Source organism: Squalius cephalus (assembly GCF_949319135.1).
Source record: "Squalius cephalus genome assembly, chromosome: 10".
NCBI lineage: Eukaryota > Metazoa > Chordata > Actinopteri > Cypriniformes > Leuciscidae > Squalius > Squalius cephalus.
Window position 1 is genome coordinate 16,582,040 of NC_137131.1, and position 27,969 is coordinate 16,610,008.

Genomic DNA, 27,969 nt, shown 5'->3' on the forward strand with positions numbered 1-27,969 from the left:
TCTCTGCTGCATCATCCCCTTTATTTCCTGGAGCTTGCAGACCAGATTAAAAAGCCTTACTTATCGTGCATGTAAAATAAATAATTAATGTTATCGGTATGATATCAGATAAAAGCCATTCCTTGCCATAAACTGACCTCTTGATATAACTGAAGAGAAGTCTATGTTCCATCAAGGTCTTTTTGTGGAACATACCACATCTTGAAGTGTTCTTGGACATAGCATTATTTTTTACAAAATTCGATGCAGGGAATTCTGATACACTGCCCCTCTTGCCACAATTATCAGCCTGGATTTGTCAGGAAAACAAGTGTCTGTGTTTTCGAAGAAAGCTGCCCAATATCTAAGCCAAACAATTTGTGATTGTTCACAGTTTTATACCCTAATACTGACGTTGTTACTCATGTTAATTATTGCGGTTGATCTCCAGCTTGCATGACTTGCCATTTTGCTCATCAGTGTGAACACGCAAGTGCTTAATGTTGCATTTGCGCTTCGAGAAAAGTCAGTACATAGGTGAATGATTTTAAAATGCTATGCAAAACCTATAGATAATTTTTTTTTTCCTTCATTTTTTTTCCCTTCGAAGCAGACGAAAAGTCTACAAGTACCAGAAAGCTTTACATGCTTTGCCACTTTTTGTGTTTTAAGGTGTAAACTGGTAGGTAGAAGGTCTGGTAGTCGATGGTCTATTTTATTTGATGTTTTGTTTCTCCCTGATCCAGATGAGCTTATTTGTAGCATCATATATTTTAATGATCCCCACACAAAGTGTAAGAATATATTTATTAAAAAATATATATCTATGAAAAAGCATGCAAAGCCATTCAAGCACCCATTATCAAGTGTTATTGTTATTCTATTTATTTATTTACTGCACTCTGTATTTATTTCATTATTCTGTATCCAAAACTATTTGAAAAGTCCTGTATATGCTCATCGATACAGTTAGAACAGACTTGTGCTTTGTAGCCGAATGTTACAGTAGATACTGTAGATTCTCTCATGCCTGAGGCCAAACCTCCTCTTTTCTAGAACTTTGTACAATCTCAGGTGTGATTGTCTAGATGAATTCATGCTCCAGAAATACTCCTGATGTATGATCGCATGCCGAATATACTTATTTTTGAATGCTGTAGATTTATTTATATGCATGAACTTGACATGCCTATTTTAATCTATACCCTTCATTTCTATGACTTATTTATCAGTGTAATCACACAATTTTGTGTGATATATATATATATATTGATCTGAAGAATACGGCATATTAACCGTAAAATATCTAGAAATAACAAGCAGTTTTTGCAATGCAGTTGGTAAAATCTCAATAATATTTACTTTATAGTCACTTATATTACTATTGCAATAGCCAGATTTACTAAAGCCTTTAGAATTAGAGGCTCAAATACATTATGCATTGTTCAGAGCTGTGTTTCTGAATTTGTACATGCAAACTTTCTGTATGTTTGCCAAAGGCTTTAATAACTCTGGCCCAATATTTAAAAGATAGATGCATATACAAAAGTTATCTTTTAAAATAAAATATTGTAATAGATTATGTATGCCTGGTTATTGCCACGAGAGCATTTATCTGTTATTTTGTTAAGGGACTCAAAAACAAATGGTTCCATGGATGAAATCTCCTGTTTCCATACTGCCATTGCCAAATATGAAAATGGTACAGATAAACAATTGTGGATTTTATTGAACAATCCAAACATCGAGTATGTTTGAACAGATATTTGAATGAGGATTCCCACATTTGCCATGACTGTGTGTTTCTAAACAATATATGGATCAGAAAACCCATTAAAAAAAAAACTTATAACAAACAAGTGGGCAAGTTTGTATAGTAACTAGAGAATTGGCACACATTTTTTGCAAAAGAAAAAAGAAAGAAAAAAGTTCAACAATAAAAACGTACCACTTAACCTTCAGTTCCATGAAAAACAGAACCCGCTAAAAATCAATAATATATTGCAAAATGTCAACTGACTAATCTCTGAGTTTTAGTGCACATTCTGAAGAAGAAGAAGAAGAAGAAAAAAAAAATCAAGGCATGTTTGAGAAAGGTGGGGTAAAACATCCACTTTCACACCCAATATAAAGACAGAAAAGAGAACAGGAAGAAAAGAGAGAGAAAGAGAAGTAGGAGGAACTGGGTATGAATATTCATTCAAAGTAAGAAAGAGAAGGAGAGAAAGAGTGAGAGAACCTCAGATGGATACACCAAAGAAAGACATGCACAAAGACACGGACCTCCCAACATAACAGGTAGTGCACAATAGAAAGAAACACGACGGTACAATCTACAACTGACTGTGCAACATCCAGTTGAAATAAATCGAGATGAACAGGCCCCACCTCGGCTTGAGCGAGATCAAAACAATGAATATTAAACTTTAATTCAACGCTCACCCTCAGACTGAGGCTTACGCCGAAACGTAAAGAACACTTGCTGAGAACGCATTCTGGCTTTGTTTAGGAATGACATACTTCTTCAGCAAATAAATGAAATGTCCAAGGTTTGAAATCGGTTAAAGGTGATGGCGGCGGAGCCAGGTTTGTCAGATATGTCATAAAGCTCGAGAGCTTAAGATTTGGTAACACTGAGCACAAATACATACATGTATCTGAGATAATTCTATGAATAACACTGCATATAATTCTGATCTATACAGTATGACATCACATATTGCTTAAGTACGGGATAAAAATAGTTTTACATTCTTTGAGACTGTCCAGTTTCAAGCTAGTTTCCAGTCTTTAAACTACTAAGATATGATCAAAGTAAAGCACTTTGAACTTTTCATGAATATGTGATATTGGTGCATTTTCTGGTCAGATATCAGACTGACTGAAATCTATCATGGACCTAAAGTTGAATGCAATAATATTGTACAAACTTATATTCTTAAAGCCATGCCAATAAATGAGGCTCAGTGTTCTTATATTAATATATATAAGTTTACCTCTGCCTGAAGGTATGGAAACTCGACAAACCTTTGCTGTTGGGGAGAATAAACCTGAAATATGGATTCCATTAAAAAAAATCAGTCAATGGTGCCACATATATGGATCAATCCAAATGCTAGAATATATATCTAGCACATATCTATCAGCAAATTAAGACCCTATCAAACAAGGAACATAGTCCAGTATTTCAATAAACTTGCCTTTAAAATCTTTTTTTCCCTCGATGGGCATGAGTTTTTTGTGAAATAACATTATGTTAAAGATCGATTGCCGTTTCATCAAAATCCACTAAACATGATCTCTATTTGAAATCTACTCTGACAGGCTTTTTATTGTTGTTTAACAACTAGGTAACCCAAATAACATGAAATTGAACTGCAGTGAGTACATTCTGAGATTCTGAAATGGCAGTAATAACATTTGTAAATGCAGGCACATGTTGTTTTCAAAAGAAGTACGTCTTGAAAATACTGGCACAGGAGCTTAAAGTATTCAATGAGAAATGTAACAAATAATTTGAGAATATATTAGGAAAATAATCTGCATACTTAAAATTGCACGCATCCCACCGTACCTTTAAAGCAGACACAAGACGGACAAATAAACAAAACTCAGACAGACAACACACGTTTGTTTCCCTGCTCGACCGTTGCTGTGGTATTAGTGTCTGTGTGGGTCTTGGCAGGGGCTGAGAGGTTCTCTCTCCGTCTCACTGATGTAAATGTTTCCCTAGTTTCCAGCAGTGTCAGTGGTGCCCCACACACCTCTCTGGCCAAATGGCTGTGCATAAGGTTGTGAAGGTCCAGATCTAGCAGCTTGACAGGCGCCGGTAAAAGTACATGTAGCCCAAGTCTTTAGGGGGTCTCTCTGACAAACATACTTTGTGGTCATTGTAAATCAGCCATCTAGAAAAGTGAAGAAAAAAACAAAACATATCTGAGTTTCAGTTACATATACACACACACACACACACACACACACACACAAAGCATTTATTAATCTTTATTAATGTTACTAAAAATATATTTGTTCATTGTTTGCTCATGTTAGTTCACAGTGCTTTAATGTTAACAAATACAACTTTTGATTTTAATAATGTATTAGTAAATGTTGAAATGAACATTAAGTAAGGGATAATGTACATCCAGCCGGTGGTTCTCTCAAAATAACCCCCGACAGGGTGATGAGGTTATTTTGAGAGAACCACCGGCTGGATGTACATTATCCCTTACTTAAAAAATGCTGTAGAAGTGTTGTTCTTTATTAGTTCATGCTAACTAATTTAGTTATCTAATGTTAACAAATGAAAACTTGTTGTGAAGTTTTATTTTTTAACATTAATACTTTCTTAATTTTTTTCATAATTCAAATGTTTACCTTTTTTTTTATCATTTTAAGATTTATAAATCATTTACAATTTATAAATGTAAACAATGTTTTCCCAAACTATTCAATTTGATCATTTTTATTTTAAATTCATTATTTTAATTTTATATTCAAACCTAGCCAGTTCAGATATGTCATGTGTTCTAGCTCTAACTAATGAAGCCCTTGTTTAGTTGCATCAGGTGTGCTTGAGACAACACCTGTTTCGCAGATTTGTTGTGAGGGATCCTATTCAGGGGGTTGAATAATTTTGAAACTGCAGTCTTAGTCATTAAAAGTTGCATTTTCAGTTGAATTTGGGGAAACCACATTTGTTGTGTTGAGCTATTTCAATTACTTTTGTTTGATTTGTTCATTGCAAACTGCTGAAAGTCTGTACATTTTGCCAATAAACCTGATTTGCAATGGGGCTTGAATAATTTCAATTACAACTGTACATCATTGCTTGTTGTTGACACAAAATGAAAAGGTGTAAATAAATAACACACATTATAATCAGCATACCTGCCCTCTTTTTTGATATGACACACATAATGACCAGACATTGTGGATGTTCCCATGTGACTGATGAAGGCAAACAGTTCGTAACCTTTGAGAAAGAAAAGAAAAAAAACAACAACATCAGCAATGAAATATCTAACCAACGATGTGTGTAATCCTTAGTATGTGTTGACCCTCTGTTTGTTGAATTCAATATTCGGTGAGCACTTACGCCCGGGTCCGTCTCTGACGCGGGGGCTGGACAGGTCCTGATCTGGAGACAGCGAGGATTCGCTGTGAGCATTGGCGTTTGAGAAGCTGTTATCGTTCGGCTCGGTATCTGCTGTGTCTGACATAGCCTCACTTTCCTCCTCACAGTCTGGGTGTGTGAATATCCAGTCAAGAGCTCGCTCCAAGTTGTTGTTCTATAGTCAGACAAGAAGTAGAAGACAGACAAGATGTGACCTCATGATACCTTAGCACTACCTTCAGGCTAAAAGACAAATACTTTCATCACTTGAGTAAAGGAGCTCGTAAAACACAGACTAACAGCTTAACTGGACAAAAAACATGGCAAGCTTTAATTTCACAAGAAAACACTGAACATCAAAATTATATCCTTAGGCAAAGAGCCATTTTTAAGTTGCTCAGACCAGACGAAAGTCCTTGATTTAACTGAGGTCATTCTAGCGTGGTCAAAAGACTCATTAAGGCATAGGCACTAATCTGAAATAGTGCCGTGATTCACTGCAAATGCCAGCACTGAAAGTAAATGTGGCCTGACGCCCTCATCTTTTCCTGGACAAATGTGAACGACGTAGGTTGAAGATGTCCACTTGTTACCGAGCTATTATTGGCTGCTTGAGAAGCTATTTTTAAACACACATACAAGCACAGACATGAAAAACACCACCACATTGTCAAAAACACAAAGACAAAGATAATTATTCAAGAAAAAGCAGGTCCTGCTGTGAAGGAATAATGTTTAAACATTATATAACAAGAAAAATCTGGGGGGAAAAAACTTACTGACCCAAAACTTCTGAATTATCCTGTATAATTCAGAAGTTTTGTTACTCATTTAGTTACCAAGCTAATTTTTACTAAATAACAGCATGATCTCTGAAGAAAGTCAAACCAATACAAATCACATTTCCTTAAAAAAAATGTATGAACTTTCAAACATACAGTACATGAGAAGGTTGTGAAGGTTAGCCAAGTAGTTCAACAGAAGAGATGTCTACTCCAATCTCACATGCTTATTCGAAGAGCGACGAGTGACAAAACGGATTCTGACATGCCAAAACGTTGCGTCTGTGTAACATGACAGAGTATGATAATTATATTCCTGCCAAAGAATCAAGTCTGAAAATTTGCAGCTAGTAACAGTTCAAATCAGTAACATCCTTTATACAGTGGCCCCAAAAAGTACATGGACAATTTTGGAAACGTAAATGTATGAACTTCTATCAAAACTACCTCGACCCATTTCTGAAATTACTTTTAACCAGCTGGTCTCAAAATCATTTTTACTATATGAAGGTGTAAAGTTCACACAGGTGTTCTAGCAGAGTAACCACAGGTGTACTTTATCATAAGGCAATGACATACATATATTTAAGTGTGTCCAAATTCTTTTTCAGGACCACTGCCCATGAAGCAAATGAGACAGGACACTCACTGTGGCTTTGAGAGCCTTGATTGTGTGATGTCTGGGGAAGCCCATGGAGGTGAGGATGGAGATGCTCTCTTCTGGAGGCTGGTTGTCCAGCGCACTGGTAGTAGGGAGGCTGGGGCTGAGCAGGTCTGGTTCCATGTAAGCGGGAATTGCCAGAGGCTCAGCAAAATCTACAGTAAGTAAGTTTCACAAGAGAAATAAGAGTCTTGGTAACACTTTGTTTTACAGTGTCCTTGTTACACATGTTACATGTACTTACTATAGTAATAACAGTAAATGATATGCAACTAACCCTAAACCAAACCCTAACCCCGACCCTATAGTAAGTGCATGTTGTTAATTAATATTACTCAGGACTTAAATATATAATTACACTGTGACAAGGACACCTTACAATGAAGTGTAAACCAAGTATTATACCACACATATACTACATTTAAAATATCAGAGAAGAACTTAATTCATCTCAAGAAGAATTTCAGATTCAGTCTAGAGTGCGGATTTATGCACCAAATGTGCAGAGAGGATGAAAATATCACAGTCGCTGCCCTGTTGAGATTACACAGATAAACCGGAAATTCAAATGAATACGAGCCATGTAATCCATTCCCTGTAGTCTGCAACTAATCCTTTAATGTTCAAGATCAAATGCTGTACTCAGACACACACAAACAAACTGTATGACAGCACCATGTTTGACCTCTAACATCTACAAACTGACCTGCCCCAGACCTACATGAACAAACATTCGAATTAAGTATTAAAGGTACTACTGTGTGCCATGCTTAACAATGGACTTTAGCCATATATAATCACAACATATCACAATGTCCAGTTCCTTAATGCTTTTATAAAAACTGCTGTCTGCTGAACATAATAAAAAAAGAGGAAATTATGGATTAAATAAGGATACAAATTTAACATAAATATAATTTCCTATCACATATTAATTAAATATTTACTATTAAATATGAATTATGCAATTTTAGTTAAAACTAAGTTATTGTACTATGCAGATCTCTAAACCAAGGGGAAATGCAAGTTTTCTATTTTATAATCATATTTTTTGCCTTGACTAATTATTATTATTTGCATTGTTTCTTGAGAAAAATGTTTCATATTAGAATGATTTGTGAAGCATCATGTGACGCTGAAGTCTGGAGTAATGACTGCTAAAAATTCAGTTTTGCCATCACAGAAATAAATTACATTTGAAAATAAAACACATTTCTTTTAAATTGGAATAATTCTTCACAATATTACAGCTTTACTGTATATATGCTATAAATAAACAGTAAAACTGTGATATTGGGGGAACTTATTAATTTTAAATTACTCGAAAAGCTTTAAATAACTTCAAAAGCTTGTTTTTTAAATGTTTTTGACTATAAACAGTCGCACACTATACATATTATACACACTTTTTGAACTAGTCAAGGCAAACAAGTGATATAATAAAAGGTATGAATTGGTATGTCTGTATAATAATTATAGAAAGACTAAAATTATCAACTTCAAGCAGATCCAAATAGTTTGACCTTTTAATATTAAAAAATTAAAAGTTAGGATTTCTATTTTCTTTAGACGAGCCTTATATCACCTCCACAGTACTGAAGAATTTATGTACGACTAAAAAAATCTGTGTATGAAGCTGTGTATAACACACACTATATTAATAACCCCTGTCAGTGGTGACTATATAGAATCAGGCCCAGCTGTAGCGGTGGAGTAGAAGTACGCCACACAAGTCCAGGAGATGTGAAGCTAATGGGGTTTGGACCACTAGAGACTCCACTGGTGTGTATGTCTGAGTCTGTTTGTGATCTCAGGTGGCTGCTTAACTGGGGCAGGAAAGTGAGGAGAACAGAATTCCCAGTTTGCAGGTGACGCTGAAGTGTGAGGACTCTGTTTACTAGCCAGAAGCGCCATGATAAACAAGGGTTCCTATAGCAAGAGACTTGAAATACAACCTTGTGTAAACTACTTGTGTAAATCTACTTCAAATAAAGCAACTTAGATATAAATTGTATTTGGATTAATTCATTTGGCATGAACATTTCCTCATCAATAAAAGTACGCAACTCTTTACGTCACATGTATTTATCTTAGAGCCGAGCTAAGTGGCATGCTCTAAACATGAAATATTCCCCTGTGGCTGGAACCCAGATAATGAGCTTCACAAAGCGCACCAGACTTCTGCAGCTTATTTATCTTTAATGCAGCATAGACGGCATTTTCCTTTAGGGAAACTGTATGTATATTATCACAGGTCTGTTCTGAAAGAAAAAAAATGCAAATAAAATGCAATGAACTATATATTCATTTCAAACCACCCCAAATGAAGAGAGAAGAGTTGGGACATTTTGTAAAATGTGATAAAATCAATAATCTGTGATTTGTTAATTCTCTTTAACCTTTATTTAACTGACAAAAGTATAAAAAAGCCAATGTTTTCACTGGCCAAATTAATTGTATTTTGTAAATATAAACAAATTTTGATTTTGATAGCTGCTATACACTCCAAAAAAGTTGGGACAGAGGCAAAATAAAAGTGAAAAGATATCCCAGTTAAACTGTTTTGAAATAGTCCACAATTGTCAGGTGAACTGGTAATAGGTGAGATTAAAAGGAGCATCCACCAAAGACTCATTCAAGACTCAAGACTGGGTCATTCATGGCTCACCACTTTGTGCCAAATTTCATGAGATAATTGTCCAAAAAATAAAAAATAAATAAATCACATTTCTCAATGCAAGATTGCAAAAAAGAAATTTGGTCTTTAACCAACTGCTATACATAATATTGTGAAAAGATTCAGGGAATCCAGAGAAATCCCAGTCCGTGTAGGGCAAGGCAGGAGACCTCTGTTGAATGTGCGTGACCTTCGAGCCCTCACATGGCATTGCATGAGAAACCATCATGCTGCCGTGTTAAATATAGCCACATCATGGACTACTTTGGGGAGTACTTTGGAAAACCGTTGTTGTCACTTAAAGTCTGCCGCTGCATCAAGAAATGCAGCTTGAATCTCTGTTACGAAGGGAGAAAGCTATACATCTGTTCAATACAGAAATGGCGCTGAGTTCTCTGGGCCCGAGCTTATCTCAGATGATCCAAAACACTGTGAAAATGTGTGCTGTGGTCGGATGAGTCCACGTTTCAGCTTGTTTTGGGGGAAAACAGACATTGAGTTTTGAGTCTCAAAGATGAAAAGGACCATCCAGACTTTCATCAGCAACAGGTGCAAAAGCAAACATCTGTCATGGTATGGGGATGCATCAGTACAAACAGCATGGGTGTGAAGGTGCCATTGATGTGGAGGCGTATATTGGGATTGTACGTATACTGCCATCAAGATGACATCTTTCCTGGGAAGCAAGACAATGCCAGGCCTCATTCTGCTCATTCCAGCAGCTGACTTGTATTAGGCAAGTTTGGGCTAAAATTCCACTTGCAAAACTTCAAAAATTAGTATTCTCAATTCCCAAACATTTAAAAAGTATAATTAAAAGTAAACATGCCTCTGCCCCAACTTTTTTGGAGTGTGTTGCAGCCATCAAACCATCAAAATCAAAATTTGTTTAAATAAGTTGGTCAGTGAAAACTTTGAAAATATTTTCTTTATACTTTTGTCAGTTAAATAAAAGTTAAAGAGAATTAACAAATCACAGATTCTTGATTTTATTGTATTTTCCCAACTTTTCAGGATTTGGGGTTAGACATACCATATTGTTCCGAATATAAGACAATGTTTTTTTTCTTTGAAATACATCTGAAAAAAATGGGGTGATTCATATGCAAATATGAATATGTTCCTTTCGGTGCAGCACAATTACATTAGGTGATTCGGTCTTCTGCTCAATTAGACTTTTTCGCACACTTCAGTTCCAACAAAATGTCTACAACCTTTTAGTCAATGAAGCTAAAATGGCAGACACATGAGTGTTTTCCCTTGATTACTAGACTATGTGACCAGAGCCATAGAACAAATAAGATCTCATACTTTTAATACTGTCTCAGCTGCAAGTTTTAGGCCATAACGAATGTACATAATTTATTATTTGTATATGGAACATTTTGTTGTTTTACATATTATTCATGTAATATTTAAAATATATTATTATTATTATTATTATTTTAAGTAATGCTTTTATATGGAATTAGCAGAGGACACAAAGGATATGCCTTTGTTCAAAATGTGTCGGTTCAGACAAGATACGAGGTCCTACCTGGCTCTTCCATGTGTGCTATTATCCAGTTAAAGGCCATCTCTGCCCCCATATTCCCAGTGTAGTACACTGCTTTCCGACAGGCTTCCAGAGGGAAACCCATCTCTGCCAGTTGCATCACGGAGGATTCATCTATTTCTGGAGCTGAGGAACAGGTAAAGAAAATAGTTGCTTCAAATCAACATTCCACTAACTAACAACAGATATACAAATTATACTTAATGTCAATTAAAGTTTATTAAAACTTGTAATATTGTTCATCGAATAAGTAATTTCGTAGTGCATGTGTACAATTATAAATGTATGGAATACATTTTTGCACTTTTACAATCGAAGTGGTACTTACATTCCAAAGAGTTGTTTGTTGAAATGTCTGAATGCGAAAACAAGATTTAGTTAGTACAGAGCAAAAGAGAATAATATGCAATTGTGCAATTTAAAGCAGGCTGTTTTGATTACACTGCATAAAATGTATATACAGCACACACACACACACACACACACACACACACACACCATGAAAGAAGTATATTATGCTTACCAAGGCTGCATTTATTTAATCAAAGTACAGTAAAAACTAATATTTGCTAAATATTTCAAATAAAAAAAAATAACACAATTTTTTTTACATTTTGATAACTTTTAAAATGTAATTTATTCCTGTGAAGGGAAAGCTGAATTTTCAGCATCATTACTCATAACAGTCTTCAGTGTCACATGATCCTTCAGAAATCATTCTAATATGCTGATTTGATGCTCAAGAAACATATTATCAGTGCTGAAAACAGTTGTGCTGCTTATTTTTTGATACATTTTTTCAGGATTCTTTGATTAACAGAAAACATTTATTTGAAATACAACCTTTTTGTAACAATGTAAAAGTCTTTACTGTCACTTTTGATCCATTTAAAGCACCCTTGCTGAATAAATTAATTTCTTTCTGAAAATAATAAAAATATATATCTTACTGACCACAACATTTTGAATGGAAGTAAAGGTTCTCACCTCTGGTGTCTTCAGGAATGACAATGGGAGGTGTAAGGTCAGGCAGTTCCTCTTCTCCTGCCTGTAGCCCTGTAGCCCGGAGGCGATTCAAGTCCAGGAAATCAGGTACATCTACGGAAATATCTGTAGCACATAAAAAAAAAAAAGATCTTTGAAGGAAATCATATATATATATATGACACAAAGATATGTACTGTATGTTGATATACCCAAAACAGACTCTGGGCATTATTCCTTTCCAAAAACCTTGCCAACATTTTGCTCCACCACAGAACCTCAAACTTTCTCTGATCATAATTTCTCATGTAGAAAAACAGTGTTACAGTACCCTCTACTGGACAAGGGAAAAGCCTCTGCTAAGTAAACATATCACCTTGCAAACTGATAGTCTTTTGATGCAAGCAATCATGATGCATTGCTCAACATGCCCAACATGTGATGGTCTGAATTGCACAAGAGAGCATGTGATAGGCAGACACAGATGACAAACAAAAACATGACATTAATAAATCGGCTTAGACAGGAGCTGGATGGATTAAAAAAGAAATGATCCAACATTTTGTACATGCTTTGGCCAGCAACCTATTACTTTACAACAATGTGAATTCAAAATACAAAATCAAATCAAGACCACTTAAATTTACACACCTAACTTTTTGGGCACCCAATCAACACCAAATGTGAACTTCTTTATCTGTACAACCATGTACTCAGGGAAAGATGAGAAACGAGAAGTCCTGAGGAAAGAGAAAGATACATTCTTACAGAGCATAACTTTCACTAAGGTTAACTAACATTTCTACACTACATATTCCACACAATTATACAGTATATATATATATATATATATATATATATATATATATATATATATATATATATATATATATATATATATATATTATATTATATATATATTTAACTGTATAATTAAGAAAATATATACCGTGTGTGTGATTACATATAACATATAATTAAGAAAATAATAATGTATATTATAATTAAATAACGCATACAGTATAAAATTATTGTCGATATAAACCCCATGATATTCTTCTAGATTGTGCAGAATGTTTTGCAAGTCATTCAAAGGTCTTAAAACCAGAGGCCTGCTTACTTCACTCCAGCTGACTTGGCTTGCAGCGCAGAGCTCCAGAAGTCTGGAACATTCTCAGGCTCAGTGAAGGCTTGCAGACAGGCAGTGAAGGGGATTCGGGCTCTCACCGGCTCTGGAGGGGGCCGCATGTTCTCCTCAGCTTCCATCCGCTTACTCTCATATGTTATTAGCTCTTCTGTACAAACAACAAAACCATATGCAAATAAAACACAAATATGTCTACCTGCACACTGAATTCATATAACAACATTAAACTTAAAAACAAAAACATTTTTATTCAAGACAAAAACTATAATTTATTATAAATTAATCACATAACTATATTAGGTTTTATTCGTTTTTTAGAGTCAGATCAGGTAGAAATAGCTCTTTAAAGTAATAACTGAACATTTAAACTGTGTAGTGCAGGAGCAATGTTCAAAGAATCAGTTGTAGAAGGTTACCTCTGTTGCTGGCAGCCTCCATGGGTGCAGGAAGCTGCATAAGGTAGTCCACTCGCTGTGTGTACCGCACCTTCTGTGTCTGACAGCACTGCACTCGCTCCTCAACTATGAAGCGAAACACATCGCTGGGGTTCTCTGAGCCTGAATTGTTCCTCTGAAAATGTCAAAACATAATATAGCCTATAGAATGTTTTTGTTGTGCTCATGGAAACACAGGTTTGAATCTGGCCTGTTCCCATTCGCCTTCTCTCCTTAACTTTCCTGTCTACTTTTCAGGTTCATTAAAGGAAAAATAAATTTTGGTCACACTTCATATTAGGTGGTCTAAGTACTATGTACTTAAATGTTAGGTGCAGCTTTTGCTGCAATTGAGGTGGGATACGTGTAAGGTTAGGGACAGGTTTGGTGGTGTGTCTGTAGGTTTAAGAGTTGGTTAAGGGAAAGGTCAACAGTGTAATTATAGATTAAGGCTAATTACTGAAATTAATTACAGCTGTCATTACAATCAGTTATAAGTACAATGTAAAAACGTGAATGTACACAATATGTGTATTGTATCAAATTATTCAGTCAAATGTTAGTACATAGTAGTTAGAGAGACTCATTATAAAATGGGACCAAAAGTTCTGCTGCAGCACTGAGAACTTTTAAAGATGGACAGGAATATCTGTGTCATTACCAAGCAAAATAATGACTTAAAAACACAATAATGATCCTATGATTTATAGTTCTTCAAACCAAATGGTAAACAAATCAACTTTCTATTTAAATTCAGGCATCTTTAGGGACAGTACAGAGTTAGTCTGTAATTAAGATCAACGAGGTCATCCTTCAGAGGTTTCGCTATTCTGAGGCCATACAGAAATATACGAGCCCTCCTCTATCAAGTCTGAGATACCAGAGACCAGTGAGCAGAGAACAGACCTGCTGAGGAGGTAGAAATGCACTGTAAGGTCCCCTCACTGTTCACAGGCCTTATGCTATTTCATACAAGGCACAGCTGAGGGCAGCTACAAATAAACCAGTTGATATTTCTGAGCACTAAACATTTCAAGGAACTATAGCTCTGTCTTGATTTTATGAGTTTGACCCTCTTGGTGTATGAGCACTGTCAGGACCAAAGCAAATGTCAGCAAAGATTAGGCCTTGATTAGTTGTAACAATCAGCATATTAGAATGATTTCTGAAGGATCATGTGATACTGAAGACTGGAGTAAATGAATGATGCTGAAAATTCAGCTTTACCATCACAGGAATAAATTACATTTTAAAATACATTCAAAATGTAATAATATTCCACATAATAACTGTATTTTTGAAAAATGCAGCCTTGGTGAACATGACTTCTTTCAAAAACATCATTCTGCATCATTCTGGTCAAAAACAAATTGCTATCAGTGTGAATGCTCCTTAATAACTTGCTAACCCTCCGAATTGACTTTCCATTTCAGCTGATGTCAACAAGCACTTATATTTTCCAAGCCCTCCCCTCCCACCACCTGTCATATAGAAGCCATTTTGCATGATCCATTCAAATAATAAGTATGTTTACATTGTATAATGTAAAATTAGTTGGGAACTAAAATTTGACTTACATAGTATATCTCACATTGTAAAAGTCTAACAGCAGGGCTCCTGTTGTTGTTTGTTTTTTAAGTCACAGAAAAGTGTCAGAGAAGGCAATGGCTTTCATTCTGGACATAGACCAAGTGGGGAGGGTAACAGGAAGCATTATCTGTGTAACTGATAGGGGTTTCTAATTTTAACTCAGTTGAGAAAGTCACTTCAAGTGTGTGTCTGCCAGCAGAGGGGTAGAGAGTACAGTCCAATGTGTCTCCTGAAACCAGAGCCTCCTGACAAGACTCAACGTCTACAAACACGTCTGGGAAAATTTTGGCCAATCCCTAGAAACCCTTGATTCTCTCAAATCATTTTTTACAGTAATGATTTAAAGATATATTTCACCTAAAACCTTTCTTGTATGGAACACAAAATGATTAGTCTAGAAAACTGTTCAAGCTGCTCTTTTTCCATAAAATTAAAGTAATTCATCAACATCTTTGAGCTAAAGAAAGTCAAATAGGTTTAGAGTGACATGAGGTTATATAGATTATATAGAATTTTCATTTTTGGGTGAACTATCCTTTTAAGACACAACGTCATTATAATGAAGGTAATATTACGTTTCCACAAAAGAAGCGCATAAGATAGAAAAACACTTTCGTACCTCCACCAGGTTAATTAAATGCAGGAAGAATTCGTGAGCGTCTTGTTGCCGGTTTGAGGAAAACTCTGGATGTCCTTTACTGACCAGCGCTTTGAACATCTTAGGTGAAATCCCTCTTTGCAGCTGCTACAGAGGAAAACAACATGACACATCTAGGCTCAGGGTCACCAAATGCACTTTAAAATGCCATCAGAAATCCTATTAAGAAAGCTGGTTTACAGGGAGACATTCTTAAACACTTTTAAAAGGCCACACTTTTACTTTAGGGAAATAGCAAGCAGCATTTTTGTTTGTTTCATATAGCATATTTTATTCTTAGAATGAGAAAGGAGGTATATTATTATGGAAGCACATTTACAATTTGGTAGAAATTCAGATGACTACAATTTAGTCATTTAGAAAAAGACAAAAACACACAAAAAAGGAGGGCAACCAAAACAATAATTTAGCTAAAGAATATTGATAACTGTTGGGATAAAATAGTTCATATCTGATATTGTGGCTTCTCTCAAAAAAAAAAAAAACAATTAAACAAGCTGTACAAGCATACCCAAGGTACATTCACAGTGTCTGCTCTATTATTGGTAGATGCCGCATTGGCGTTTCTACTCAATTGCATAAAATTAAACTCTTCTCAGCTTTGTTGTATGTTTTGTTTTGGTTTTTTTTTGCCACCTGAAACTGCCAATGAATAACCTCGGGTCACTGCAAATAATTGTTAGTATGAATGTACCTTAAAGGGGGGGTGAATTGCTGTTTCATGCATACTGAGTTTTTTACACTGTTAAAGAGTTGGATTCCCATGCTAAACATGGACAAAGTTTCAAAAGTTAAGTTGTACGTTTGAAGGAGTATTTTTGTTCCAAAAATACTCCTTCCGGTTTGTCACAAGTTTCGGAAAGTTTTTTTCGAGTATGGCTCTGTCTTACGTAAGATAGAGCGGAATTTCCTTATATGGGTCCTAAGGGCACTTCTCCGCGGCCGCGCGCGCACTCGCAGACCAGAGAGAGAAGAGAGCGAAAGCAGTACGTTACCTCAAAGCGCTATGCTCGGCTTTTAGGGAAGTCAATGTCACCAAAGAAGTGGGTTTTTGGTTGGCAGGGCAAGACAACCCTACACAGATTCCCAAAGAACCCAGCGTTAAAGGGAATAGTGGATGGAGTTTGTTTTTTCGAAGCATCAACGGAGGTTGTGCACGACTCTTTGTTCCATGCATTTCGACGATGATTGTTTTATAAACAAAGCCCAGATCGACTTATTTGCAGATCGTCTAATGCTTAAGGATCGAGCAGTCACGGTGAGTAAACTACTTCAAATGTCTCTCTGTGTTGTTGTTATCACAGCTATAGCACACCGCCCACACGGCCTGCCCCCAGCCGCTCGTTTTTTTCCGGAAAGACTCGGTACAGCCAATCTTTCACCTCTAAATATAATAAAACTAAAGACGTTTTGGAGATATGAAGGATGCAATACTACTCTATAGGTACTCAAGATTAACAGGAGATTGAGTGAAAATGAGCATTTCACCCCCCCTTGTCTGTTGTCTGATTCTCAAATAGGTAGCTGTGTAAGGAGGCAGGCAAAGGACTGCAACTGGCACAGTTATGCATACCTAATCAAGCCGAATATCATCAAGACAGACCAAGTCAAATACCTTGTATTCTTCTTTCATCACCTGTTCAATTAGTTCTGATTTAATTGGAGGTTTTGAGTACAGGCCTGAGAGAAGTCCATGACCAAGTTTTGCCCTTGAAATATAAGAAAACAAACATTCCAATTTAAATACCATGTCTAAATGACACACACTTCAGGAAAGATGTCAAATAATGCACCTGCCGCCACCAGTAAAGATATGTATAAAATTGCATTGCATTATTTTATACAATAATTAGAAGTAATTTGAATTTCAGAAATAAAAAACATGATAAAAGTTACATGATATTAACATTCAATGACAAAAACACCTACATCTGTGTGTTGAAATCCTGGCTTGGATCAAGGGGCGAGTAGTCAAATATTCTCTGTAGGTTCCCAACATACCTACAATATACAAAATCATTTCTCACTGTTACACCTGCATATTTAATTAACTGGGTAAAGAACCTGGCTAGATGAATCTGGCATTGAATCAAAATCATCATATAAAAGAAAAAACAGCAAACAAACTTTAAGACGGCACAGATTACTAACAGATTTACTAACAGTTTGCTCCAGCGCAAACCCTCTTTTGGCGTTAAAACTACCGTCAGGATTTACTAAGGACACGCAGAGAAAAATTAGTACTAAAAAGGCCTGGATTGGACAGGGTTATTTTTGCGGCTGACCTTACTGAATATGCATTTGTAGGAGTTTCCCTTTCAGACGCAAAATTTAAGGGAGGAGAGTATTGAAATGAATCACGCAAGGTGATTACTAAGGTTTGCGCTGGTCAATTTACTCGTATTTGTGCCATTATTAACTGCCCAAAAAAGCATGTCTTAAACCAAACGCTAATTTGCGCTGCTCTTGGTAGATTGACTCGTCATTATGGAAATGATCCGGCTGCGTCTGTGTCAGTAGATCATGCGCAGAACTTTCCATTTCCATCGGTGCTTTATTGGAATTGTGCTCTCACTCTAATTTGCCTGTTTAGTAAATCTGGCCCTTAGAGTCTAAATACAAATTTCCTCAGAAATGTCACGTCTTAGTGTGAAAGAATTCAAACAGACCCAATGACAATGGGAGGAGAATGTAGACGAGTATGTAGAATGCATTGGACCACTGAGGTCTTTAGAGTACTCACGCTCTCTGGAACTCTGGAATACTGAAAAGCACTTGCATAGTGGTGCTCAGGTAGCAGCTGTTGCCCAGGTTTTTGATGCCCGTATATCCTGAGCCATAGACGGGCTTTAGCTTTATACCAGCCTCCTGAATCACTTCCCAGTCACTCACACGCAGCTGCACGTGGTTGTCTGTGTGATGACCATTCTCTGTCTGAGAGGGATAGACAGACATTTGATGAGGTTGGAAGAAGGCAGTGTTGCTTGTCTTTGCTTAAGTAATTAACTATTGTTTAGAACAGGGGTTTTCAACCTATTTGATGCCACAGACCCACAAATATGACGATTCCTTTCCTACAATATAAAGGAAGCTATATATTTTCATGTATAAAGACCCATTAATACCATGAAAAATGTAAAATATTATAAATATTTGTAAAATATTATCAGTATTAGATATTTATAATAAATGAATGACTGACCACATGATAAAATATAGACAAATGTATGAATAAAGTGTGAAAAAACAAACAAAAAAACCCATACCCTTTGCATTTGCAGCATATCTATTCCGAAGTGTAACAAATGTTCTGATATGTGAGGATCAACCACTGCTTCTTCTTCGTCGAAGGAATAAACATCTGCAAAAGAGAGAATGGAACCGAAACATCTGTAAAACCTTCTATGAACAAAAAATGTTATCTGTTTTTTTGTCTAAATTAAGTTTGAGCTTGCAATTTTTGTGTGTTATACATGCAGGCCAACATATTTCCTGGAAGACTGTGTTGACACATGAAAAACCTGTCGTGGAGAGACACTTGCCTGCTCCATCTGGGGTGATTGTGTTGAGTTTAACTGCCAGGGGGAAGTTGGTTTCTTTGTAGTGCTCAAGGGCATGTCCGTTCCCTCCGCTCCCATCAAAGAACCATTTCCCACAGAGGACAGAGCCATCCGTCAGGTTTAGCCACAGGTTCTCTCTCATTTCACACTTGGCGCACTTCCAGCCGCTAATAGGACATAAAGCATATTGAAGACACAAACAGGAGAGGAACTCCTCATATTTCAGTCCAGGTGAATCAGGTGCCCTCAAAGTGATGAGGCTATGTTACTCTATAATCCACTGACTATTTGTAATCTATTTGTGTAGACCAAGACAGTTTCTGATTATGAGACGATTTCCAATACATCAATTTATCGGCTAGACCAATCAATTGCCAATATTTGGTCATTTTGAGATTATATTACGCATGGTTAAAGTGTTAGTTCCCTTTCAGTGTTGTTATTGTTAACTAAAACTTATACTAATACTAAAATTAAAACTAATACTTATACTAATACTATAAAAAAAAATTGCCAAGAGAAATAAATCTGAAATATAATAAAAATATAAATGTTAGATGAAAGATAAAAAATAAAATAAAAACTTACAAGGCAACATTTCTTATTTTCTTTTACTAAAATTACTAAATAAAAATAAATTCAAGCTAAATAAAAAAAATTGAACCTAAAAATGACAAAAACACATATCAAAATTACTAAAACTTAAACTGAAATTAAAATATAAAATATAAATTAATATAGAAAAAGCTATTTCAAAATATTAATAAATACTATAATAGTACATAAATATTACTAAAATAACACTGGTTCCTTTTGCATCTGTTCTAAAATCTAAAAACTACCTTGGGAATGGTATATGCACATTTAAACGTTTGTTTTAAAGTTTTTAGACAAATATGGTAAACAAGTGTTAATTTAATCAATTTGGCTAATTTACTATAATTAAACTGTACTACTTTCAAATACCACATTATATTAGCCATCAGACACCCTCCTATCCAGATATCTGCATCAGTATCGGCCACTGAAAACCCTTCCCCAGGGAATTATGACAGTATAAGTACTGGAATTTCTGTCATTGGAACCCATCCTAAAGTTTCCTAATGGAAATGTTCTTACAACATGAAACAAAAACTATTTTTTCAGAACACACTGTTACTAATAGTTATCCTAAACATATAAACATCAATAGCTTGTTTTGATATGATTGATATTATTGGCAGGGGAAAGCAGACATATCAGATTCAAGGGTGACCTGAAGTAAGCATCAGCAGACTCTAGAGTGCTAGTCCTTATGACTCTGGGCTTCCATGTGACCAACCTGGGAGGAATTCGAACCCCATTCTCCTGCTGTCTGAGACTTCGGGCATGTTTAGACACTTGGATCTCCTCTTCCCATGAATCTGACTCCTGCTTTTTGTATGGAGATTGTGCATTGAGGACAGCGTCACAGGCTATTGTCACCTGAAAGTTAAAGGGGCATGTGAACATTATATTATAGCTGTTCCATTGCTTAATATGATATTGCATTTAATGACTGCTTAAGAAACCACAGCCAGCTGGAAAGTGGTGCAGACTATGACTAAATAGATTTAAAAATATTTAAAACCAAATCTGAATCCTGGTCAGATAGGACAAATAATGCAACTATTTTCTAGGTAATAAATATAAGGGAAGCAGAGGTAAGTACGCACACCATGCAATTACAAGTGTCTACAAGTACAAAGATGTGTGTTCACTTGTGTGCTACTTCATGTATTGTATGAACAACTAAAGTAGTACAACATAACACCATGAACCTTCTCGCATCATGTGTACTGATAGAATATTACATCAACCAGTTAATCCTCAAATATTTGAGATTGGTCAAATTTGGGGATGTTATGATGTTTTAATGTTTTTTCGAGATACGTTTCAATTGCTCACAAAGGCTCATTTTATTAGAAAAAAAAAAAAATACAATAAAACTGTGATTTAATACTGAACATTGTGAACTGTTTTCTATTTTAATATATTTTAGCATGTATTTATTCCTGCATGGCAAAACTGAATGTTCTGTATTCCTTCATTCTAATGCGCTGATTTGGTGCTCAAGAAACATTTCTTATTATTAATAATGTTGAAAACAGTTGTGCTGCTTTATATTTTTGTGGAAACTGTGATTCTTTGATGAATAAAAAACTTTTATCTGAAAACATTTAATCTTTACTGAATAAACGTATTCTTTAAAGAAAAATACAAATCATACTGACCCCAAACTTTTGAATGGTGTATACCCCAGAAAAACCCATGCTGCTCTTAATAATTTCAAAAATATTAATAAAAACACAACACATGCTGTATATTCAGGCATAAATGGCTGATGATTCTGCTTTAAACCACAAAGAATTCGGATCTAATCAGAAACAAACTTATTTTAAAATTTAAATTAAACATTTTAGTGTACAATAAAATAATCCGTAATAGGTGAGAGTGGATAACTAAAACTAATATTACTGCAACACGTGTTGCCAACACCACATGACATCACTGCACACAATGAGAAGGATGAACAGTGAGTATAAGTATAAGGTCATCTGTAGACATAATAAAATGTAATGATGTGATGTTTGACAAGCAAGCACTGAAACTGAAACTGCAGATCAGGCCTTTGGCATGCAGGGCATACAGGGCGCATGAGCACACACTCACTAACCAGTGCGGGCAACTCCTCAATATTTGGTAAAGGGATCTCAAAGTGGTCTGGAAATATGACAAGCTTGGCTTCATCTTCGTACTCATAATCATCTCCATTAAAATCACGGTTAAGCTCTAAATCTTCAGGAAAAGAAGCAGAAAGAGTTATTTTTAATCGAAAGCTGATGGGATGACTGCAATTTCCCAAAACACTGTCCCAGAAAAAATAATTAATAAACACATGATGAAACTACACACAATGTACACACTCAAAATGGCTTTCTTTTCATGTTTACCTTGTCCTTTTCTTAAAAAAAGAGTGTTTCAGTCTTTTGATTAAACATTTTATTTAGTTCCCTTGATTGAACCCCTAACATTAAGATTTGAGGTTAAAATGTATATGAATTTAGAAAGTCTATATTTTAGAGGCTGCAACTCTTCATTATGTCTTTTTGAGGTTTTTAACAACCTTTTAAAATAGATTTTTGTAGTTTGCTTAAATGGGTCCTATTATGCCCTTTTACAAAGTCTTGATTTTGTTTTTGGGGTGTACTAGAATATGTTTTCAAGCTTGATTGTTCAAAAAACACATTATTTTTCACATATTTTACATTATTACAGCTCCTCTCTCGAACGCGCCGTTCTGTTTCGATAAAGCCCCTCTTTCCAAAATACAAAATGTGCTGTGATTGGTTAGCTGGCCCAGTGTGCTGTGATTGGCAGTGCTTAGCACGTGATCGGGAAATGTCCCACCCCTCCATAACTGTCTGCGAGTTCTTCTCTAGCGTAAATATTGAGGATGGCGTCAATTTCAAACCATTTCGAGCCCGATTCAGACCCTGACAATGTTAACGAACAAGAGGATCGTGCAGAACGAATTTCATGCACGGACTTTGCAAGCATGGATTTCACAGAACGTTTCAGAGTGGTATGTTTTTTTTGTAATTCTCTTCATCTAATTCAAACAGTTATCGGTAACAAAACTACAGTTAATTTTTCATAAGGAACAGTGAACCATCTTACAAAAGCGAGAGCTTACAAAAGGAGAGCTTACAAAAGCAACTGAAAACAAGCTGTTCTCCATAAAATGTGCAGCGCACTTAGTTTGTCCACCTTAAGAAGGCCAAACAAAGGGGTTTTGGTACCGGGGTGGGAAAAACGTCTCTTTGAAATAGCAGCAACACTCTTCATATTCTAAAGCGCAGCTCAACCAGGACTCTGCCCCCTTTTTTGTGTATTCTGTGGGCGGGATTATTTAAATGAGTAACATTGTAACTTCATAAGATATGGGAAAATCAAGTTGTAGTCCAAACGAGCAGTTCGTTGTAGTTCTTGAAAAGTGGATTCTGTTAAATAAAATATCTTTGGACTTTGAGCTTTGTAACCTTGCAGATCTTTTTTTATGCTCAAACAGCAATATTACACAACAGCAAAAAAGTGGAAAAAGTGGAAAAGCATAATAGGACCCCTTTAAATAGCCCTGTAAAGGGAGAACAATTTTTCTTTCTATTCTCTCAATTATAAATGAGGTCATACAAACTGCAAGTTTGGTCATTAAAAAAGACTAATAAATGTATTTAATTAATTTGAGTATGAATGTCACACTTATAGTTGTCTGCATGAGACATGGCTACGACATCTGACATACTAAAGAAAAAACCTGATCGCATCAGTTCGCGCTCCAAGCCACTGGTGACAAGCTAGACATTATCCTTAATAGAATAGTCAGAGTGGACTAAATTACATGTTTGGCAAAGCAGTGTGGGTTTACAAAATGACTGGCATCCTTTCTGACATATCGTCCTCAAACAGACGTTTATGTTAACGCGATGCATGAGAATAAGAGGTCGCAGGTCCGCCACCTGCTACGTCACACCTCCAATGGCAGAAGTGTGTCAGCCTGGGGGATTGATAGGGCACAGCAGCTGACAGGCATAGCCGGCCACTGAAAACCAACCCTCCATAGCAAAAGATTAGGCCAGGGCAAGCATGTGGCACTTTAGATTTAGAATGGTTACTAACTGCACATACAAATAAATAAGATAAATTTAGCCCCAGCCAGTAATGACTGGGGTTGCTAAACATAAAAATAAGGCTTATTCAGGCTCTCTCATTTGAGATTGAAGTTTGAGTCTGGGACTTTTTTTTTTTTTAACTTCAAAACAGACTTACCTAAAAATACTTTTCCATTCCTTCTTCTTGGTATGGCACCCCCTGCAGCACCTGTGGCTTTCTGTAATTAACATCAAGAAACAACATGGGTAATGAAGGTAAGTGTAACGTTACATTTGCAAAACTGTCTATATAGAACAACAAATCTTACAGAATCATGTTGCAAATTTGATCAAATCTGGATAAAAAGCTTTACAGATGGGAATGATCGTTCTGTACAAAGCACATAATGGTAAAATCAATTGATTGTGGAGTAAAGTGGACTACTGAATGGTTAGTGTTGACACACTTCTCATGTAATCCCAAGTAAAAACAGCAAACACAAGAGCTACTGTACAAGAACGGGGGCCAGCAGTTTCTGGACAGATACAGACATGAAAATGACAGCACTTAACCAGAACATCCAAATTCACTTAGAACTAACAAAAAACAATACATAACTAAGATCCTATTCTAAATGACCAACAGATCATTCATCATTAGGTCAATGTATAGGAGCAGGCTGGGAATCAACAGAACTGCTAAGATATGGAAAGACTGCCATGGGTACCATTCAAAACATGAGACAATACCTCAGTATCTGATTATTTAAAATCTATCATTGCATCAATTAGTACATATTTAGTGACAAAAAATATATATATAGATATGGTGTAATAAATTATGCAGCACAGTTAATTTATCATCTGTTTATGTAGCATGTTGTTAATTTATCTATCATGCTGTAAATATACTGTAATTATTGTAAATACCCAGGTATTCCTTTAATGTTTCTTTTTCTTCCTGACATTTCCCAAGAGGGTTGGCACAGTAGGCATGCTGGGCTAGTAGTATGCTGGGCTCATCAATTATAAAGCAATATGTCAAAACCATTTAATTTATGAATACAATGTAAACAAGTAAAAAAATGAATTAAATTAAATTAAAATCCACCGATTTCAATAGAAAAACTTGATTTCAAGTTTGGTGCCTTACATTAAGTATGTGTCATTTCAACTTAGATTATATTAACTGACTTTAAAAAACAAGTTGAATCTCCTACTCTCGTATCTAACCCTAATCCTAATTTATAAAAAAATATTTTGATGAATTAATGTAAAACATAAGTTGGCATGACTTACTGATCATCTCATTTTTTACAGTATAGCAGATTCCTAAAACTCTCTATGAAGAGAAACATCACACATAAAACCTTTACATTATTCTCTGCTCTCAAGACCTGTTGGGTAATCACCTCAAAACCCTGCTTTCTAAATCCAACAGTCATCAATCTCTGCTAAAACTGAATTTTTCCACCTTTTGAAAGTAATGTGGTATGGCAGATCTTAAAACTAGAGGATGTTCACATAACATAAGAGGACAAAAATCAAAAGATATGACTTAATCACAACTAATTTGATTATGGATTAACTGCATCTGCGCACTGTGGACGGAAAACATCCACAAGTCACTAGTTTTGCACGATATACCTGGACTAGGAAGGTATGAGATTCCTCATTTTACTACTACTTTAAGGCTCGGTTTCACAGACACAGCTTAGACTAAACCAGGATTAGGCCTTAGTTCAATTAGGGCATTTAAGTGGCTTTTATAAACATGCCTTAGCAAAACAAACAGGTTCCTTCAGAGTGCAGAATCAATGAAATATAAAACAACACTTTTACAAATCTGCAAAGAATTCAATCCAACAATAAGCTTGAAAAAAAAGCTGCCGCTGCTCTTACCTGTTTCACATGCCGTTTTAAGTGCATGTACACACTCTGTCCAGTTTTACGGTAATGTCTCTCCACGTGTTCTCTTCCAAATCCCAGGAATGTGTTCAAACACACATATAGACCTCCTTCCGATTCCTAAAAGAAATGATAAAGATAGTTTTAAGCTAAGATAAAGTGTATAATGTACAACTCCATATTTCTACTTAGATTTACCAGACAACTGTGAATAAAACTGCTATTCGAGATTAAGGCAGACCGTTCAAAGACATAAGCATCATAGGAACATATACATGAAAAGAGGACACACTTCAACATAGCAGGGCATAATCTAAAATAACTGCATCCTATTTACAATCTACGGCTTCATTAAATATTCATGCCAAATATCTGGGATGTAGCCTATTATTAGAAATACAAAATATGGACATAAAAGTAAAATTATAAATAAATATTTAATTGCTGAACGCTCACAATAGTGCCTTTTACCTAAAGATTTCAATTTCAACACAATAACAACAAAGCTCCGATAAGTATTATGTTGTTGGATATGGCAATAAAATGTTTGTCAGGCATATATTACAATAACATTTTGGCCATTTTTCATGATATATACAGCCACTTTTGGTGGTACCAATGGTTATTATGATTCACATAACTATATAATTACATAATGCTTGTTTATGTTATTTATTAAAGTTATTTTCAGAAGTGTTTAGTTTCTTCTAAATGTAAAAAAATCGGAATTATTCTTTTAAAGACTTTCAGCGATAAAGACTAAACAAACAAGACAGTTCTGAGTTTAATCTGAATCAAAACACTGTTACTGGGCTGTTGTGTGTCGGTTAGGGTGTTGAGGGCCCACCAGACTGAAAAACCTGTCACTAGCTCCTGGTGACACACGAGCTTGAACAGATAGTGTGTAAAAATAACCTGTCTTTTAGTCAGACATGATGAACTCCAAACAGCTGAGTCACCTTTAAAACTTTTACAGCTGGGAGCTAGTTGTGCACTTTATCCACGTTTATAGAAAAGTTCCCATAACTGATCGCAAAAACGTATAGTATTATACATGATTTGTGGACAGAGCTTGTAGAGACATAACAACCCACATTGACCTGAATTCTTTTTATAGGTCATGGCTGCTTACTGCTTATTAGTATTTAAGAAATCCTAATTTTCACATATTTGATGCTACGTAACAGTTGTTTGTCTCTTGATATCAAGGAGATATCACAATAAACAGTCTGGCATCAACAAGTAACACACTATAGATGTCCAACGAGGATGGGAAGATGCCGAGTGCAAAAGAACGTGGGAATGGAAATAATTAGCCTGTTTCTTTGACACGCCTTTAAAAACAGTGGACAGAAATTCTCTCTAGTACAAACCAGCGTTCAAACAGTGTTTGCTATCAGTATCTGAATCTCGCATAACGCCAACTGAAAGAGGGGAACTTGGCCACGCTGTAAGATGTAAACACCCGTGTGTTGTTTATTTCTGCAGGCTGTCACATAAGTTGAGCAGGAGAATGGTCGCCGAGGATCCCCAATCTCTCTTACGCGCTATGTATCTTTTAGTTTCCACGTGTCTGTGGGACGCCAGTTGTTGTTTAACGTTCATGCATGAAGTATTTGACATAATACTCACAGGAGAGTCGTAGGAAAAAGCGCATTCGCTCTTGAAAACCCTGTCTCCTGTCCTCGGTACTCTAATGGTGGGCATGTACGGGACCAGTAGCTCTCCCAGATCTGTAGCCATCTTCACATTCCTGCTGCTCGCACCACTATGAGCCTCGCTGGAGCAGCGTGTCAGGCTGTAGATGAGATGGGGCTATTTTTAAACCATACAGACCCGACATTCCTCATGGACCGAGCCGGGATGTGACGACGAAAACATTGGGACATACAAAGAGGGATGGAGGGTGGTGTATAGGGGAGGAAAACAATGGGTGTCCACTTGGAGAAAGACTCAATATTTGACATTATTCACCCTGACGCAAATAGTGACGTTTTCAGATCGACGCTCAATGAGTTTTAATGTGTTTATACGGTAATAGAAATAGTAGCGCCATTTACTTTGCATGTGTGGTTCAATACTGAATGTAGCCTACAAACACTTAACGTTATTTATTTATTTATTTATTTTTTAGCTTTTAAAAAGGAAATGTTTTTTTCTTTTTTCTGAAATATAGGTATTAATAGTTTCTTATTACTTTATTTATTTTTTATTAATTTAATGTTCATTTTGTTATGCATTTTATTAT

General features: G+C 35.8%; 1 protein-coding gene across 3 annotated transcripts; it reads right to left on the minus strand.

Annotated features, from left to right (window-relative positions):
• Positions 1–1,690: 1,690 nt before the first annotated feature.
• usp13 (ubiquitin specific peptidase 13) lies at positions 1,691–27,638 on the minus strand. Of its 3 annotated transcripts, none has more exons than XM_079883726.1 (21): positions 27,354–27,638; positions 25,716–25,841; positions 23,992–24,052; positions 21,839–21,960; positions 20,465–20,607; positions 19,126–19,310; positions 18,850–18,944; positions 18,327–18,517; positions 17,513–17,584; positions 17,220–17,292; positions 15,545–15,670; positions 13,318–13,471; positions 12,875–13,049; positions 12,406–12,494; positions 11,758–11,880; positions 11,099–11,125; positions 10,753–10,896; positions 6,527–6,693; positions 5,078–5,270; positions 4,870–4,954; positions 1,691–3,884 (listed from the first exon to the last, which is right to left on the minus strand). In XM_079883726.1, the coding sequence occupies exons 1-21, from the start codon at positions 27,462–27,464 to the stop codon at positions 3,788–3,790; spliced, it is 2,559 nt and encodes an 852-aa protein (XP_079739852.1). In that variant the 5' UTR covers positions 27,465–27,638; the 3' UTR covers positions 1,691–3,787. The 3 variants fall into 3 exon arrangements, with proteins under 3 accessions (XP_079739852.1, XP_079739851.1, XP_079739850.1); XM_079883725.1 differs by having other exon boundaries at positions 15,545–15,667; positions 17,199–17,292; XM_079883724.1 differs by having other exon boundaries at positions 17,199–17,292.
• Between the last annotated feature and the right edge of the window lie 331 nt (positions 27,639–27,969).

Coding starts and splice junctions, on each gene's coding strand:
- usp13 (XM_079883724.1), bottom strand. CDS start 27,464: ATGGCTACAGATCTGGGAGAGCTACTGGTCCCGTACATGCCCACCATT. Junction 18,945..19,125: donor AATCACCCCAGATGGAGCAG/GCAAGTGTCTCT, acceptor TCTCTTTTGCAG/ATGTTTATTCCTTCGACGAA. Junction 17,293..17,512: donor CAGGATTTCAACACACAGAT/GTAGGTGTTTTT, acceptor TTATATTTCAAG/GGCAAAACTTGGTCATGGAC.